We start from the raw sequence: 18,739 nt of genomic DNA, 5'->3' as shown, positions 1-18,739 counted from the left end.
CCTAAATGTTCAAGCAGCTCTGTTTGTTTGTGTCTTGTTCATGCCTTAACTTTTAAACTAATTTGGATGAAATGTTTTTCATAGGATAGTTTAAGACTCTAATGAGACCGTAGAATAAGTAGTTTTGATTCCGTAAATCTTACTAGTACCGTGCGGACAAGCAATAAAGCTTATAATTAGATTCCACGCATATGGAATCGCAGACGAGAGCTAGTCATCACATAAACTCTCTTCTTTATTCTTATTTAAGTACATTTATTGAGTATTTTGTTAATGTACCTACAGATGCTACACCAAATTTTTTTATTCCAAGAAATGATCGCAACGATTCAGAAACTATGTAGTACACCATCATAAAAGATGGTTCTAGAAAACCTTCGAAAACACCGAACAAGCAAACCGAACTACCGTCGTCAGCTCCACTTTATTACCGTTTATTGTACAAAATCTTATTTAAAGAGCTCTTTGTAAATAGGCTCCGTGTTAAAATACTTTAATTGTGTCCTGAAAGGTAAGGATCCCTTTTTGTTCCTTCCGTCCCTTGTTTTGAAAATGCTATTATTTCGAACAACGCGTAATAGAGTACTTTAAGTACCTAGTAATATAGCTATCAAGAAAGGGTGTCTGGCTGTTGGTTTGTTTAAGTGTGAATAAAAGAACAACTAATAAAATGCCGAATTTTCCATTGACAGTATTGTAAAAATGATTTACAAGGCGATAAAATTACTAACTGTACCTACTTTCAGATAACGATTCGCGAAAATATGATCCAGTTATAGAAATAGTGGTGAGCTACTGAAGTACAATTACTTACATATTCGGTACTTATGTGTATCTAATATTCTTTCTTTTAGTGTGATTCAGTTATACTCTATTCAGTTCCAGTCTAAATACGCCATTATGTGCCTTCGAAAAGCCAAATAGACCGCATCCTGTGAAGGCAGCTTGATAACAAGCAAAGACAATATTAGTAATAATATCCTTCATTATTAATCTTACTCTTCTTAATAATAAGTTGTCGTCGTGAATGATAAATCTATGACATTATCACCACATAAACTCATCCCTAACTAACTCGGACGGTTATGAAAGATCTCATACCACTTGACGGTACTACAGTGATTGTTTTATATTAATCATACTTACTTTGACGTAAATAAGTAGTCGAATAAATATCGCGAAGAGCCGGAAATGCGAAATTACTTTTATTTGACACACTTTGATATTTACGACATCTGTTGGTACAGCATAGAACTAATATCAACTGCAGACAGCGGTGATTTCGCAAAACTGTTAATTTTACTTACTAGATGGCGTTGTGGCTTTTTGTTGGCTGCTATAAATTATAGTCAAATTTTTCATTTTGTCTTTCAGATAGCTTACTTAATTTTCATCCAGGTCTGGTTTGTATATTGCCTAATAACTTAAATTGAAAATTATTTCACCCTTTTCGAATGGTAGTAAATAATTATAACACACATTTCCACTGCTAGCTATCTTCACCAATTTTAAATCTCAGCTCTAACTCTAGAAGATGGATAATAATCTTTTATACAGACAATAGCATGTTTCTTTAAATAGATATTAATAATGTTAACGTAAAGGTAAATAAAACACAGCAAATAAAAGTACCTATATATTATTATCAACTATGTAAGAGTGTCTTCTGATCTTATATACTCTCCCACATCAGCCTGGTGGAACACTATAGTGGCTAGAGGATCTGCGTGTCTGCACTCTGCTGTGGTCCGGGCTGCTACTCCGAAGCCTATGGGGATGTCGGACATTGTGTGGACAACTACTCCATGGTGTTTTGGTGTGTTTTCTGTTATGCGGCCAAGACCTGCAAGTAAATAAAAGAAAAGTTTTAAAAGATAAATAGTTTTATCCTTTTATTGGACACTTTAAAAAAGTATGAAGTGTGGCCTAACATTTTATTTTTTTATCATACATATTGTTTTATGTTATAACGTCATCTTCAAGTATACATAGTTTTGTGTACCTTATTAAATAAAGAAATTAATTTGACTTCTTATGGACCAGAGAAATGTGTGGTGATACAGCGACTTAGGCTGCTTGGCTAAAACAAACTCTGGTTAATGAGTAGATTCATCGGTATAAATGCAGTTAAAGACCACCAAACATACAAAACAATATATTACAGTATATGTAGCCTGGAAAGGCAAAGTACTTGTATTAATCTTAGTAAACAACATAATTAATATGATCCATACTTACCGGAACGAAACTCATATAACAAAAAGAATGCTTACCACTCTTAATAATATGGTGTCCATACAAGAACTGTTGTTCAGCAGAAGGCTTCACCCATATCTTGTAAGGCGCGTACGGAGCAATATAAGTCAACGCAGTAATATGAAGCCTGAATTTGTTCGTCTTTGTGAACTTTCCAAAACAAGTGCCGGCTGATATCAAGTGGTCTGGTTTTACAGTCTGTGCTAAGTGTAATAGACGTTCTGAGATGTAGTAGACGCGGTCTTTCTTCTCTCTGAAGCAGTATGTACCGTCTGGCCTGTCAATCAGCAGTTTCACGTTAACACCAATGCTGTAATAAAAGAAATAAATTACTTTGATTTATCTCGTCATTAACGAAGAAATATACACTTTTGTATACTCTACAATGTTTATAAGTTGGTTTTAAATGATATTGTTGATATAAGTATAGGTTATGACAAAGTTTTAACGTAAAACTGTTGAATACCGCGCGGCAAAGATTAGGTCGCGTTTTTTTACATTTCCTGAAATAACACATGACAAATTTGATAAACACTCACTATTTTGTTAATTTCTCGAATAGAATTCGCGTCCGTTCTTCTGATAATACTTTCATTTTGAATTTTAAACTATTTCTCAACAATAATAAAAACACGTGCAGCACTTAGCGTGACATTTAAGTGACAGTGACACTTTACTTTTTTTAGACGTTATCAAGTTTCGTTCGGAAACGTAGCGATACGTTGAATATATTTTTTATAAGATTGTTTAGTTTATACGAAAATTTTACGATTAATTACTTTAAACATACTACATTTTATAGATATTACAACTAAAACATATAATATTTTGTCAAAAAACCTGAAGTAATAATGCATGAACGAAGACACGACAAGACCATTCTGAACGAATTGACTTACTAACACTCTCATTCAATATCTGATTCATTCAATGAAATCATTCAATAGTGTCCTGGAAGTGAGAGGAGGTAAGTTGATTTTGCAAATTTTTGTACCGTTAGTCATACTCGCGACTCGCGACATTTTTTATTATAAAATCTACGATTTACTTCCGGTTCTTTTATAATCCTTGAACAACAGTTCGATTGGGACGTTGTTTATGTAGTATTGAACTATATTTCACACCGCTCTTTTGTTTTGGCCATGAAATAAACAACTTAATATAAGCACGTGATCACAACAAAACTAAACAAATCTGCTAACAGAAGTTTGTCTATTTATAAATGAACTGAATCTCTTACTGATTAAATAAATAATCGGATCTTATAGAGACGGAAAGTTAATAAATTTGTGTTATAATGAAACAATAACACAAAAGTTTCGTGTATTATTTAAATATTGACAGATCGGTGAATGAAAAAGTAAATATTTACAATCCACATATGGCTCACTGTGATGTTCTATGTTGCAAATTTGATAGGTACATAATAATTATAATGGCCTGAAGTAATTAGTTAAAATGAAGTTTACTAACTTTAATTTACTAAAACCAAGACTTGGTTGCGTGTTATACCTACCTACTTGTGAATCACGCAATAAAATAAAATCGTAGGTACTGGGTATCACGTATATAGTTATATTATAAATAACATATTATTGCAGTTTTTTTCTAAATATTTCTACAGATTTTATTTTTCTTCTCGCAGCGTATGCCGAAATACGCGTTGCAAATTTGTTATCGCACTTGCTTATTTGGTTCATACACATATGCGGCTATTATCAGAACGATATCTTATCATTTAGACTGCACTCATAACGCAAGTTTCGTCACTCATAAACCACTTTACTTCCTGTCATATAGAAATTAGGCAAACTTTATCTCGACAATAAACTCTCAGTCAATATTTATTCAGTGAATCATGAAAATTGCATCGATAGTTCCTTTACATTATTTTAAATAGGTGTCTGATTCATATACCATGGCAGACTAGTATAAAAATAGCAGTATTAGACTGATAGGAACCATCTGTGCAAAAACCACATCAAATATAGATTCGTGTCTTTCATACAAATATAAAATACCTATTGCCTGTTTAATCTGTCTGTTACGGTTTCATAGATAAACCGCTAAACTGATTTTGATAGAATTTAACATAGACATATTGGAAGATGTTTTTAAGAGGCAAAAAGGAAATTAAAACTTTGTACCAGAGAAAATCAATTAAAAGAAACTTGTCTTAGTTGCATGAAAGATACAGGAAAATATCAAGCAAGGTCAAGAACTAATGTCTAGGACGAAGGAGAACAAAATACAATCACTTAATGCGGAGAGTTCAGCTTTCTATATTGTTATAAATTGCTGAGAGCAGCAACTCAGGACACAGTGTTAAATTGTTCTAGAAGAGTGAATGAATGAACATTTTGGTCGTTAGTAATTGTATCTGCTTTAACTTATTGTCGAGGGGGCGTATTATAGCGGGCACTATCTACAGATTGATGTAACTTTGGCGCATAACAACATTGATAGATTATTTTCCCAAAAATGCAAAATAGAATAGGAAAGGCATAAGCAGGATATATTGTATACAGGCATACTTTCGCTTTTTTTTCTTTACAAATGACTTTAGGTGATTAATATTTTTATTATGTTTGCGGTCATCATTCTGAGAAACCATGCATATTAACTGCAGTTATTCGTAATGTATACGTAAACAACGCGCGTAAATTTAAATTGCTGCACTAAGCGACTTCCTGTAAATTTATTCTTGATAATATAATTTATTTACACCTACCTACTAATTGAAAAATCTTATCTTTTTTGTAACTCCGTCAGTCAAAAGCCCAGTCATAAGTATTTATTCAGGTCAATAGGTACATTGTGCAATGATGAATCAGCTTACTTAGGCATGCTAATAATGTAGGTACCTATTTATTCTTTGAGTAATTTACCTCATCTAATTCAGCATCCGTACAATCGACTGAGTGCCATTTCATTGAAGTTAAAACGAACACAATACAAAACATACATCAATTACCTACCTGCCTGAAAAAGCATGCATGAAAAAAGATACATGTAAAACAGCGGGTCACAGCTAGTAATAAACAAACACGAGTAGAAATGGGTCACACGCAACTTGATACAAATAATCAACTTTTGCGACACGCATGTAAAAAATAATATTCCCCATTTAATTCTGAATTTGCAGTTATACTTATTACTCATACTCATTTTTTAGGTAGAGCTTATATGACGTCATAAAAAGTTGAAAGTCCTTCACGACAACTTTGATTTGAATGTAGACTCTCTTTTTTTATTGTTTTTTTTTTTGTTATTCCGCTCCTACGTACCTACCTACTTTTATTATTTTTTAAAATGTTGTAAATCTTTCCAAGCAGAAAATCATTCAATTAAATGTAATTGATGGACTCAAGACCTAACCCCTCCCGCATTCGGGAGGAGACCCTTGCCCAGCAGTACAGTAACGGGTAAAAAAAGATGTAAAGAAATTGTCCAAGTTGCTTGACGGCAACTATACACATTTTATAATCGTCGTGAACTGCAGGCTAATCATTTAGTAATAAATAAGTACATACATATATCTCTTATATTATCCCAGACACAATAGGTATTGCTCAACTATTTAAATCCGTCATTGACCTAAGTGATTCAAAGCGACGGACGTCATGAATGATGTCATTATACTACTGACTGTGGCGCCTTTAACTTAAACTGCTTATTACCGGTTTTAGTCTATTGTAAACTGCAATCGTTTACGTTAGAAACTATAATAATATTCGGACAAAATTGTGAAAAATACTTCAATTAAAATAAAAAGTAATCCAAGTTCGCGATAATCACTGATTCCCGAAATATTTAAAGAACTCATAGCCAGTTGCGCTCACCGCTTGGTCAATGATCCGTGGCAGTTGTGTGGGGATAAGCAACCCTTGGCGCGGTCACTCCATAGGTAGGTGGCTGCTAAACGGTATTTTAGCTAAGCGTCTCCGTACTTCGAGGGGCAAGTGAGATTACAGCCATGACAAAGAATTTTCCGCCGTCTTAAATATTCTTGACTCTAGGTTGACATAATACTTAGACATTAAATAAATAAAATAGTTGTAGGTATTCTACTTCCAAGTTTTTGTGAAGGAAACAGTTCACCAAAACCTTAAACCTTGAGCTTAGTTGCCAAAAGATCTAGAGCAGCCCATTGCTATTTGGCACTCGTTTTCCTCATAAAATCATATAAATCTGAGTTATTCTTTGTTCCCTCTGCATTTATTGATTTGTGAGCCTATATTTCGCAAGGTTTTTTTGCGGTATAGACTATAATAATACATTATGTCCATACCTTTATAAAAATAACTTAATTAATTTTCGATTAACTAAGTTTATAAAGCTTAAGAAACACTGTTAAATGTTAATTAATTATATTATGTAGCTACAGGGATTAGAAACGTAACATCACATAGTTAATAGACCTTTCCGATTTCCGATACAAATAAGAAGTTACCTGAAACTATTCAGATATTTCAATAACCGGATAAAAATGGATAAGATTTTATTACAAAGATTGTCGGCCTTATGACGCGCATAGCTCGTAAGTCATAATGCACCATCTGTTTGCGTACTTTATATTATAATGCTGTTAAACTCCTAATACGATTTAAACTCTGCAAGGTTATGACTACACAGATAGACACGCGGTTAGATCACATAGAATGTCTGCTTTTGTTATACAACTGGCCAGGAAATTTGTAGGAAATGGTATACAAAAAAGAAGAAAAACATCGCACTTGTCTATCGTTCGTATAATAAAGAAAAAGTAAGGATCTTGCCTAGGTAAAGGTACGACTCAAAAAAATAAATAATTTGTAAATCCAAGTCCAAGTTGAAATAATTATAGGTAGGTACCTATTCTACGATCCAAATTGTACCTTGATGAAGACGACTAAAGTTATATTTCGTAAACTTCATACAAATTATTTGATGATCCTAGTTTCTTTTTGTGTAGTAGGTAGGTACTTGGATACCTTACTTAATCACAAATACTTAACGCAGAATAGGTACCTAAAATACTATTCTTGTCTGACATATTGATCCTGGACGGAACTGGTCAATTGGTAGTGCAAGGGTGCCGACGTCGACGGTACAGTGGCAATACAATAGTATTGTAAGAGTATGTAACTATGTACCTATGTAGTAAGAAGTCGCTACAGCAATCCAAGTTCTATCGTAATTCAGTCTCGATTTACGTATATTTTACGTAAGGTCAAATATAGCTAGCCGAAAACTATGGCCACATACCATACTTCCAGATATGACCATTAATTGTCGCTAGTGTCGCATGTAAGTATGTGTTTTTTACAAAGATAAATAGTTACTCTTCATGAATGCATGCTAAAGCTTATTCGTTTTAGCTTTATTATTATTAGAAAAGGATAAGAAATCTTAACGTGGCCAAATTCGACCCAGGTACCTTATGTACTCAGATACAGAAAAATTGACATTGTACAGTAAAACCATTGAATACTGTTAGTTTTAAAATCTACACCTAGTTTATAGTTTACCACTGTATATAACTAACTTTTTGTATTGTAATCTAGGCAAATAACCAAAATAATGTCGAATAAAATTTCTTTCAAAGTCGCGTCAAGTGAAGTCCTGTAACACAGGTTTTTTTAAAACCTAGCTCAGGTCGGTCACAATTAATTATATTTAGAATTAATAATATTGTATCTCTAGCGCATGTTATAAGTATTATTATTCCGTTCACTAACAATTAAAATAGTCTTTCTTACTAACTCTCTTATATACTGTATAAAACTCAAATGTAACATTATACTATGTAACATTATAATAAGTTTGGAGCCAATAAATAAATTTATTTATTATTTAAATTTATTTATCACTAGCTGACCCGCGCAACTTCGTTTGCGTCACATAAGAGAGAATGGGTCTGAATTTTCCACTTTTTGTAACACTTTATTCTGTTACTCTGCTCCTATTGGTCGTAGCGTGATGATACAAAATATGCTTTATTTTCATGAAAAATATTATCTAAATTATTTATATCTCTTAATATATTAGAGTAAGATCCCAGAGCTGCCAGACCTACGTCATTTTAGCAAAGCTGAAATTTTGAGGATTGTTAGTATAAAGGGTCTGTTAAGAGGTATGCACATCCACTACCTTGAAAGCGGGGCCGTTTCTGAGGTAGCGCGGAGTGAAGGTGCGTAAAAAACGACCCAACCCACGTTATAGTAGCAAAGTTGGTTTTCAGATATGTTATTAATGATATTATGTACAATTAAAATTGACTATTGCCAGACCGTTTCCCGGGGCCATTACTTCTGCCAGACGCCTTAAATGTTATAAAAAAATGAGGTCAACTACGTCATAGTAGCAAGCCTAAATTTTATATATGTTATTAAAGGTACAATTTTAAGACCCCCTGTATGCGGACAGACCATTCCGCAGGGCCCTTCGTCCCCTAGACGCCATTAAAATTTCCCTATGAGTGCGAGAGTAAGAGCATTATTCATACGCATAAATGAAAAACAATTGAATTAAAAAAATAAAAATTGAAAAATTATTGAATACTAACTGACCCGCGCATCTTTGCTTGCGTCACTTAAGAGAGATAGGTCAAAATGTTACATAAATGGGTTATGTAACATTTTTCACTGGTACTCTGCTCCTATTGGTCGTAGCGTGATGATATATAGCTTATAGCTTTTCTCAATAAATAGGCTATCCAACAGTAAAATATTTTTTTATTCGCACCAGTAGTTCCTGAGATTAGCGCGTTCACACAAACAAACAAACTTCTCAGCTTTATAAAATTAGTATAGATTAAAAGTACTTGGAATGTTTAGGAAGATAAGTAACATTATTTTGGGAATTATTTTAAAAATAGATATGGTTTACACTATTCACAAAAATTATGAAAAAAAAATTGTAGTCATTCATCATCATCATTATCTGAGCTCTTACTTCCCTCATCAAATTGAATATTTAAATCATCTCCACCATCGTCTTCATTGTTACTTGAATTCTCTGTAAAAAAAAATGTAGGTAATGATGTTGAAAACAGTTACAAGTAGGTATATTGAAATAATTTATAGTTAAAATAAAATACCTAATTCGTTTTCAAGTGATTCGCTTACGAAACTTGGCAATTGGTTAATGAAAAGTTGTAGCCGTGCAGCATCTACATCAATTAATCCGGGAACATTATATAACTCGCAGATAAATTTTTGAATTACATCAAATATATTTTGTTCCTTCGCTTTATCAATAGATAATTCAACTTCTCCGAATTGAACAAAAGCTTCTTGATATTCTGGCGATTTCTTTAAAATTTTAAATGGTCTGAGCTGAATTGATGTAGATGCTGCACGGCTACAACTTTTCATTATCACGTATACAGTCGGCGATTTGAATGAGAAATTCCACCGGCAAAATGTTAAAAAATTCGACGCAAGTAATTTACCTCCTTTTAAATCTGAATTGCTTCAACAATTTCGACGAGCAAATTATATTGCGGGTGTCTGGAGTAATGCTCATATAAAGCGTCCCTAGCATTTTAAGCCCAGCAAATAAAGGGTGGATTCTAAAGGATAACCATTATCATTTTAAGTGGTTTGATGGTGACCAATTGCCAAGTTTCGTAAGCGAATCACTTGAAAACGAATTAGGTATTTTATTTTAACTATAAATTATTTCAATATACCTACTTGTAACTGTTTTCAACATCATTACCTACATTTTTTTTTACAGAGAATTCAAGTAACAATGAAGACGATGGTGGAGATGATTTAAATATTCAATTTGATGAGGGAAGTAAGAGCTCAGATAATGATGATGATGAATGACTACAATTTTTTTTTCATAATTTTTGTGAATAGTGTAAACCATATCTATTTTTAAAATAATTCCCAAAATAATGTTACTTATCTTCCTAAACATTCCAAGTACTTTTAATCTATACTAATTTTATAAAGCTGAGAAGTTTGTTTGTTTGTGTGAACGCGCTAATCTCAGGAACTACTGGTGTGAATAAAAAAATATTTTACTGTTGGATAGCCTATTTATTGAGAAAAGCTATAAGCTATATACATATCATCACGCTACAACCAATAGGAGCAGAGTACCAGTGAAAAATGTTACATAACCCGTTTATGTAACATTTTGACCTATCTCTCTTAAGTGACGCAAGCAAAGATGCGCGGGAATTCAATTGTTTTTCATTTATGCATATGAATAATGCTCTTACTCTCGCACTCATAGGGAAAGTTTAATGGCGTCTAGGGGACGAAGGGCCCTGCGGAATGGTCTGTCCGCATACAGGGGGTCTTAAAATTGTACCTTTAATAACATATATAAAATTTAGGCTTGCTACTATGACGTAGTTGACCTCATTTTTTTATAACATTTAAGGCGTCTGGCAGAAGTAATGGCCCCGGGAAACGGTCTGGCAATAGTCAATTTTAATTGTACATAATATCATTAATAACATATCTGAAAACCAACTTTGCTACTATAACGTGGGTTGGGTCGTTTTTTACGCACCTTCACTCCGCGCTACCTCAGAAACGGCCCCGCTTTCAAGGTAGTGGATGTGCATACCTCTTAACAGACCCTTTATACTAACAATCCTCAAAATTTCAGCTTTGCTAAAATGACGTAGGTCTGGCAGCTCTGGGATCTTGGTCCAATGTAACAAAGTTGCGCTAAGGCATATCCGTCATTCAAACAGTTGCCATGACAACGGAATTTTGTTAATTCAATGTCATTATAATATTGATAATTCGCGACTTCGTTCGCCACCTGAATTTTCCCGGGAAATGCGTCATTTTCCCGGGGTAAAAAGTAGCCTATGTCCTTTCTCGAGTATCAAAATATCTCCATACCAAATTTCATGCAAATTGGTTCAGTAGTTTAGGCGTGATTGAGTAGCAGACAGACAGACAGACAGACAGAGTTACTTTCGCATTTATAATATTAGTATGGATTTTATGATGTTTCCTAAAATTCACTGAACTCTGATCTTGTATAAGGTATATTGTATATATGTATCTTGTATATGCAACCTATGTCTGAGAATATACTTAGGTATTCGGCAAAAAATAGGTTTACTGTAGTTTCCACATCCGTCAACCGTTAAGGAAATCATATTTAAATGTACAAAATTCATGACGACGGTTTTTTTGCTTCGTGTATTTTTTCTACGTACTGGCTATTATTATTTCAATATACCTAGTTGTACATAAACTTTAACTTTATATTGATACCTAGCTGTACATAGAGACTTAATACTGATCGTTTAAGCTTTATTTTTACTAAGTAGGTACCTACCTACCTACTTTAACTGAATCGCGCGGTTCGAACGCGTTCGACGTTCTCCTATGTCAGCAGGTTAGGGGGTTCTAAATAAAAGTATGCTCTTCTCCGAGCCAAAACCATATTTATAACATTGATATTTTTTAAGCAGAATAATAAATCTATTGACAATAATCTATGGACGAACATTAATATTTTTTGTTCTCTAATTGTTCCATTAAATCCCGTTAATTTAATAAATAAAGTATTATATTGCTATGTACGATAAGTGGTTTCATATACCTTTTCAATTAATTTGTTTGTACATTTAATAAAAGAACGTAAGTGGCCCGCGTCCCCTAACAGCCATAAACAACGCGGCCATAGTTTTAATTTAGAAATTAACCGCCAAGGTACGCAAGGAGGTCGAATGATGCCATAGTTTGCACAGGGAGCGGCCTAATTTTGTCTTTGTTATTTTGTTAGCACTCCCATAAATGAATCTACTTGAATTAAAATTATACTAGTTAATGTCTAGACCGGGAATTATTATTATTAGGTCGGGGAAAAAGTCTTTTCGCATTATAGTATGTATGAACTTGTAATAAAATCTCATTGGCTTCAAGAATCACAAATGAGTACACGGTTCATTAGGTTTTTTCAGTGAGCCCGTGAGGTACCTACCCAAATATCGATCGATTTTGTGTAGAGAAAAGATTTTATTACAAGTTACAATAAAGCGAAAATACTTTTTCCCCAACCTAATATTCTGACATTGAAACACGTGCCAATAGTTTTATTTGTGGGACCATCTTCATAATATTTTATTAGTCTTATTTAGAACATTTCTCTTCTAGCCATAATGCCTCAGGAAATAAACGATGACTAGACAGAAGGGAAGTGAATTTGCTTTGTTATTCGTCCAGTAGCCAAGTTCCAACATTTTAGCATCTCGTTAATTTATAACAGTTAGGGAGTTAGGGACGCCGTCTAGTCGGTAAAGTGAAACATTCGTATTTATTTTCGTAACTCAATATTATGTAGGTTACATTTAGTACACAAAATTGGAATAGTGTTCCTGTAAATTGTTCAATAGCTTAGGTATTTTGCGATTTCTGCATCCTTTTTTAGATACATATGGTGGTGTGATAGCGCCATTACTTGCCTATAAATACCTGACTCATACCTATTCTATTATCATCCACTTATACATTTTATTATGTCCCTATAAACCGCTTATTTTGCTTAGTTTGATGTCGATCTGAAATTACAATAAAAATTATTCAAAAAACATATTTAAACTGATTGATTTTAAACACTAAGGTACCTCTACCTAGTCTCTCACGAAAATTGGCATCACTTTCGTATTTCCTCTGAAGATTTCAACATTTTATACACCTCACCTCACAACATAAGTTTCAAATATCTATATTCCAATACTTGTACATTGTACAGTAATTGCAACTGATTCACTCACAGCAGTCAGCTGACGTATACCGAGTCGGCGACTGATAAAAACCACAAGGTCAACTAATTTACACGAACTATTAACCAAATATATTCCGTACACAATGCATTTTGTTTTAGCTGTATTGTTTTCAAATAATATAACAGTTAGCATCTATTTGTGAGAATAATACAATATTCATAACTACATGAGTTTGTTTAAATGATTACTTATTTGAAGGAAGGGAGCAAGGAATGTTATCATATCTTTTATGATTCATATTTGGTCAGTTAGTACCTAATATTAATACAATACAGAATACAAGGCAAAGATTACATTTTCCTCTTAAAGAAAACATCTTAAGAAACTAAAAAAAATCTTTCACTTAATATTAACCTAACAACGTTTTACGCGGTCGTTGACCTTGAACTTGACAAAGACATATACATAAGACTATCGAGAAAATCAACACGATACACTTTCATTTTCAACTTATTCAATATTTTCTCCAGAATTCGAACTTTAAATCAAAGTATGACTAACAAAAAATCTCCAAAACTTTGACTCAGACACTTTCTTTGTTACAGACTATATCGCTATCAGAGGAGAGCTTCATTCGCCGTCAGTCCGTCGAGACGCGAACACCGTTTATTTTCAGATAAACCCGAAATAACGCGCGTGAACTGTGATTGTGTGAACATGGCGTTGCTTTACTACCCTAAGAATTTGAAGGCCAATGGATGGGGGTGGCATCGTGGGGCAACCCCTGCGTCTGCTGTCAAAGGCTTTCTACGAGATGCGAGGGGAGAAGGAAATGATGGAGACGGGGAACCTCTTCTCGGGAATGGGAGTCTATACCCCAAGTTGCCGACGGAGGATGATACCATCTTCAGTACTGGGATGAAGCTGTATCCAGCTCTACCAGTTGAGGAGTACGAAGGTGGCGCTGTTGAGGAGGTGGTGGAAGAAGTCTGTGCAGCCGTCAACGCGAATGCCGTGGTGAGTACTTTGATGTTTATAGTTCGGTTTTACGATGCTGTAAACTTAGTGCGTTGTTTAGTTGAAGTGAGATAGTGTTTTTGTTTATAAATATGGGATTTCGCTCATGGGTTGCATTGGAACATAAATTGTTATTTATTGGCAGTCGTGACGTCAAAAAACTATATCATTGTAGAGTTTATATGTCTCTTTTATGCTGTTTGTAAAATGTACGGATGTTTGGTTAAAATTCCTTGAATATAATAAATATATTACAGTAATATGTAGTAAGATAATTTATTATATTAAGTTTCAAGCTGTATTCAAGATAATATTGTAATATATAATTGTAATGATAAATGTACAGTCGTAATGCCGTTAGATATCTTTTTAAAAGCAGCTGAGCAGAAGGTTAATGTTCGGAAACAAACAGGAAACGAAAAATTTATTTTATTTTTTCCGTGGATAATTGTAAATCTTGATCTTTTCGTATTCCTTTTTCTCACTCAAAACAACGTGCTTGTATTTATTTCCCTATGCGCTTTTAACTCTGAATTCATAATCGGGTAATTCGACGTGCTATTTAGTAGTTTTATTAAAGAGACATTAATAATGATATCAATTGTCTAAACAACGAAATTTTTGTTCGACTGTATTTATGTGACGATAAAAGTTTGGCCTTACCTTAGCTTAGCTGTATTAGAAGTTTAGGGCAAAATCGTATAAAGGTTTCTTATACTAATAATAATAACTATTTCCATGTCTTACTAACCAGTGGACTGAACTACCAGAGGTAAGATCAAAGAAATGACATTTTTTTGGAGCACATTTCTTAATTACAGGTTAATGTTATTTTGTAAACTTATCAGTGAAGTCAGAAATAATTTGCTAAGTTATTATTACTGACCACGTCCCAGGCACAACGTTTTATTAACTTGCATATTTGCTCTATTTGGTCGGTGAAATTATACTTAACAAATATCACCTGTAATTCAGGGTCAGTCTAAACGATTCGTAAGTTGAACACTTAGAAATAAATCATTAACCTAATGTGGCACTAAATTGTTTCTGGTATATGATATTAGTAAATCGATTGTTCCCGGAAGAACAGTATTACCGCCTTAGGTACTAATTTTGTAATCACGTAGACTTACCTTAATGATCTTCATAATATACCTATCTTCCTACTTACTTTAATTTAATTTTAATAGTAAAGAAATAGTTTGGACCCTTTTTGGAAAGTGTCAAGCACACAAATACTTAGCGATTTGCAGTATCGTGTCCATTGCAAGACACTGCTATTCAATAATCAAGAATATAGATTGAAAAAGCTCTTTTAATCTTTCAGAAAAGTAAACTCTTAATTAGCAAAGAGCGACATTATTTTGTTAGAATTAGACACTTTAGTGCGTTTATTTAATGTATCTTTATATAATGTTTAAAGGGGAATTCCGGTACAAAAGCTATTAAAACGTTAAACTGTCTTCCTGTTGGCAAGTGTACTCGTAGTCTCGTACTCGTGGCTACAAGATCATTTAGTTGAACAGTTATTTGTGCATACGAACTGTGACTGTTATTGGCACCGGACGTCTGTGTGCAATGCGCATTTGTTCTGTTTTATTGTCGATATTCTGAGAAATGTACATTGTAATTATATTAAGTGCTGATGAAAAGCTCTGGGTCGTAACTTCGACGTCAGATAACTTTATTCCAAAATAAATTCAGGATTTGGACAAATGATGTACATACCTACTTGTTCATAAGATTGAATCAATAAAAAAGGTCTGTTCTACTACTCCCTAGTTTGTACTTACTAGCTATTCCAACGACGCCATTTTACTTTTGCGATGATAAAATGATGCTATCCATTAAAGATTATAGTTATGGTATGTCAGTGGCGTAATAACTATCTGTATTTACATGTCAGTAAATAAACTCTTCTCCTTTAATTGTAGGTTTATGTTTAACATCTTACAAGATACTAGGCATTAAAATAAGGTACAGATTTCATAATTAAATACCTTACAAGTCAGTGAAAATTATTTATCAATGCTACCTGCGTGTAAAACTTGATAACCTACATTAAAAAGCTTGTTTCTTCACACTACGTTTCTTGATGCTTAAGTCCATATTAGGTACAATATTGATAACTGCAATAACGGCCTTATATGGCAGCAGATTTATGTATTATTTAATCCAGTTTTGACCTGCATGTGTCTTTATATGCAAAACGGGTCTGACTTGTTGCTAACATCCAATAAGGATTAGAAATTGACTCTTACGACTTATTTTATTTATGTTAAGCGATTTGATTGAAAAATCTATTTTTCCGTTAACAATCCAGAAAATTGGATTGTTAATGAAAAATAAGTTTTTAAATTCCCAAATCGGTTGTATTTTAAAGGCAGCTATCAAATCAAAACCTCGGGCATGTACGACAAGCTAAATAAATACATTCAACATACATGGTTGAAGGAAATAAGCCATTAGACCGGCACGTTGTATGTGTCGATTTAGTAAAAGACCGGATCCTTTATAACCAAAATGATAGAAATTGGTATTATCATTAGCTCGACTGTGAATATGGAACAAAAAAAAAGGTGTTATATGTATAGTCAAAGCAAATGGTACTCTTTGCACTCATCACTCTCAGCCTACACTCATTCGAACAAGCCGATTTATTTAACGTTCACGAATCAACTGATTAAACACAAACTGTAACAAATAATAACACTAACTACTCATTAATCATATCTCAAGTAAACATTAAGTTAAACTTGCTTACTCACATTCACGAGTGAGTACCTAATATCATCTTGATAATTAACTTTTCTGATTCATTAGTGACGTAGGTACACTTATTATCACAAAATCGAGATTTCGATGTTATGATCTTGTTCTCCCACGCGAGAACAGTCATTGGGATTTACTCTCGTTTAAAATGGTTTGGGGAAATCTTTGATTCACGAAAAATTTGTTTTTTTCTTTTGTGGTCAACCTTGTATGCCGTTATAGGAAAAAACTGTTCGAGAAGGCAAAGCAATGTTGATCGAAAATGTCTGTAACTGCTCTTACGTGGTCAGAAGCGGTTAGCACTAATTAGGAAAATTTTAGTAATCGTTTAACTAGTAGTGGTTAAGATAATTGGATTATCTAGGTGACTGATCGATTACCGACTGAATAAGTGAATGGCTTAGAGCAAAAAAAAGGGTAGTAGCCTGTGTTCCGTGCAAAGTTTGTGACGTCAATTACATTTAAATCGATGACGCTTATCATTATAGGAAGCGGAAGTAAAACAGTTAGTCATCAATGACGTTGCGGTAATTGCACTGTGATTTTCATACCACAGAGCACTTCAGTACCTACAAAATGAGTTAGAGAGAGAATTTCCAAACGAGAAGTTTTGTATATATATACAGGGTGTCCCAAAACTCAACGATAATCCGAGACAGGATGAAAGGCCAAGTCATACCGGCTATAGAAAAAAAAAAAAAATCCATATCACTTAGTTCAGCAATAATAGACACTTTTCAAAAAAGTTGAAATTCCACACCCTTGGTCGCATTTTTAAGTCCTGTGATCACCAATGTCACAATTTCGCTGTGTTTTTTTGAATTTCGTGATCTTAATTAAATATGCTATTAATCGTAAAACAAATTAATGCACAAAACATTGTTACTTCAATAAAAAAAGTTAAGTTTTAGTGAGTCATCTTTCTCAAAAATATCGTTAGTCAACTTTGACGCTTCATACTGAAAAAAAAATGTACTACACTACCCTTGGCAAGTTATTTCAAAAGTTGGCGCATGTAATCAAGATTTCAAAATGGTATAATACTTGCCACTTTTCTTGCCATTAAAAATGTTATTTTTATTTGAACGAAGAGTATCCTCGCAAATGGATCGGACGCAGTGGTACAATTGTATGGCATCCTCATTCTCCCGATTTAAATCCAGTAGATATTTTTTACTGGGAATGCATAAAGGGAAAAAGTTTATTTGAAATCAATACAAAATCTATCAGAACTTAGCCAGAAAATTTACACAGCGTCAAAGGAAATAAATGCAAGGAATTTTGATTGACTGGTGCAAAGGTCTTTTGTAAGGCGTTGCAGAGCCTGAATTCATGCTAGAGGAAAACAATTCGGAATTACTTTAGTTTAAGGAGAATAATTAAATAAGATCGATGGTTCGTTCATTGTTTTTTTTTAATTATTATAACCTATTATGTTTATTACATTAAATATTTGTTATGGACTGACTCAATTACCTCTTTACTAAAAATAATTGCTTTCCTCTGGCACGAATACAGGCTCTGCAACGGCGTACAAAAGATTTTTTCACCAGTCAAGCAAAATTCCTTGCATTTATTTCTTCTGACGCTGTGTCAATTTTCTGGCGAAGTTCTGATAGATTTTGTATTGATTTTGAAAAGACTTTTTCTTTTATGCATTCCCAGTAAAAAATATCTATTAGATTTAGATCGGGAGAACGAGGATGCCATAAAATTGTACCACTGCGTCCGATCCATCTGCGAGGATACTCTTCGTTCAAATAAAAATAACATTTTTAATGGCAAGAAAAGTGGCAAGTATTATACCATTTTGAAATTTTGATTATATGCGCCAACTTTTGAAATAACTTGCCAAGGGTAGTGTAGTACATTTTTTTTTCAGTATGAAGCGTCAAAGTTGACTAACGATATTTTTGAGAAAGATGACTCACTAAAACTTAACTTTTTTTATAAAATTGACAATGTTTTGTGCATTAATTTGTTTAACGATTAATAGCATAT

At 33.4% G+C, this 18,739-nt stretch overlaps 2 protein-coding genes across 4 annotated transcripts in view; one reads left to right on the top strand and one right to left on the bottom strand.

Moving 5' to 3' along the window:
• Positions 1-1,623: 1,623 nt before the first annotated feature.
• On the bottom strand, positions 1,624-2,922 carry LOC142984164 (60S ribosome subunit biogenesis protein NIP7 homolog). Its single transcript, XM_076131581.1, has 3 exons — positions 2,796-2,922; positions 2,274-2,566; positions 1,624-1,843 (listed from the first exon to the last, which is right to left on the bottom strand). Exons 1-3 carry the CDS (start codon positions 2,849-2,851, stop codon positions 1,650-1,652), a joined length of 543 nt encoding a protein of 180 aa, XP_075987696.1. The 5' UTR covers positions 2,852-2,922; the 3' UTR covers positions 1,624-1,649.
• Positions 2,923-3,203: 281 nt separating this feature from the next.
• Positions 3,204-18,739, top strand: part of LOC142984305 (calpain-A-like) — a 60,129-nt gene continuing 44,593 nt past the window's right edge. For 2 of the 3 annotated variants that reach the window (XM_076131824.1, XM_076131820.1), the window contains exons 1-2: positions 3,204-3,223; positions 13,555-13,966. In XM_076131824.1, coding sequence (XP_075987939.1) covers positions 13,667-13,966 — 300 coding nt within the window. In that variant the 5' untranslated portion in view covers positions 3,204-3,223; positions 13,555-13,666. Of the gene's footprint in view, positions 3,224-13,554; positions 13,967-14,720; positions 14,739-18,739 lie in introns of all 3 variants that reach the window. The other variant, XM_076131819.1, reaches the window with a different exon arrangement.

Source organism: Anticarsia gemmatalis, chromosome 26 (genome assembly GCF_050436995.1).
Source record: "Anticarsia gemmatalis isolate Benzon Research Colony breed Stoneville strain chromosome 26, ilAntGemm2 primary, whole genome shotgun sequence".
Taxonomy (NCBI): domain Eukaryota; kingdom Metazoa; phylum Arthropoda; class Insecta; order Lepidoptera; family Erebidae; genus Anticarsia; species Anticarsia gemmatalis.
The sequence above is the reverse complement of the archived record's forward strand: the minus strand, read 5'-3'. Positions and strand labels throughout refer to the sequence as shown.

Bases quoted from the DNA above. Each gene is read 5' to 3' on its own strand.
- LOC142984164 (XM_076131581.1), bottom strand. From the start codon at position 2,851: ATGAAAGTATTATCAGAAGAACGGACGCGAATTCTATTCGAGAAATTA. The intron at 2,567-2,795 runs GTGAGTGTTTAT...CTTTTATTACAG, and splicing joins TTCGAGAAATTAACAAAATA to CATTGGTGTTAACGTGAAAC. The intron at 1,844-2,273 runs GTAAGCATTCTT...ATTTACTTGCAG, and splicing joins ACACCATATTATTAAGAGTG to GTCTTGGCCGCATAACAGAA.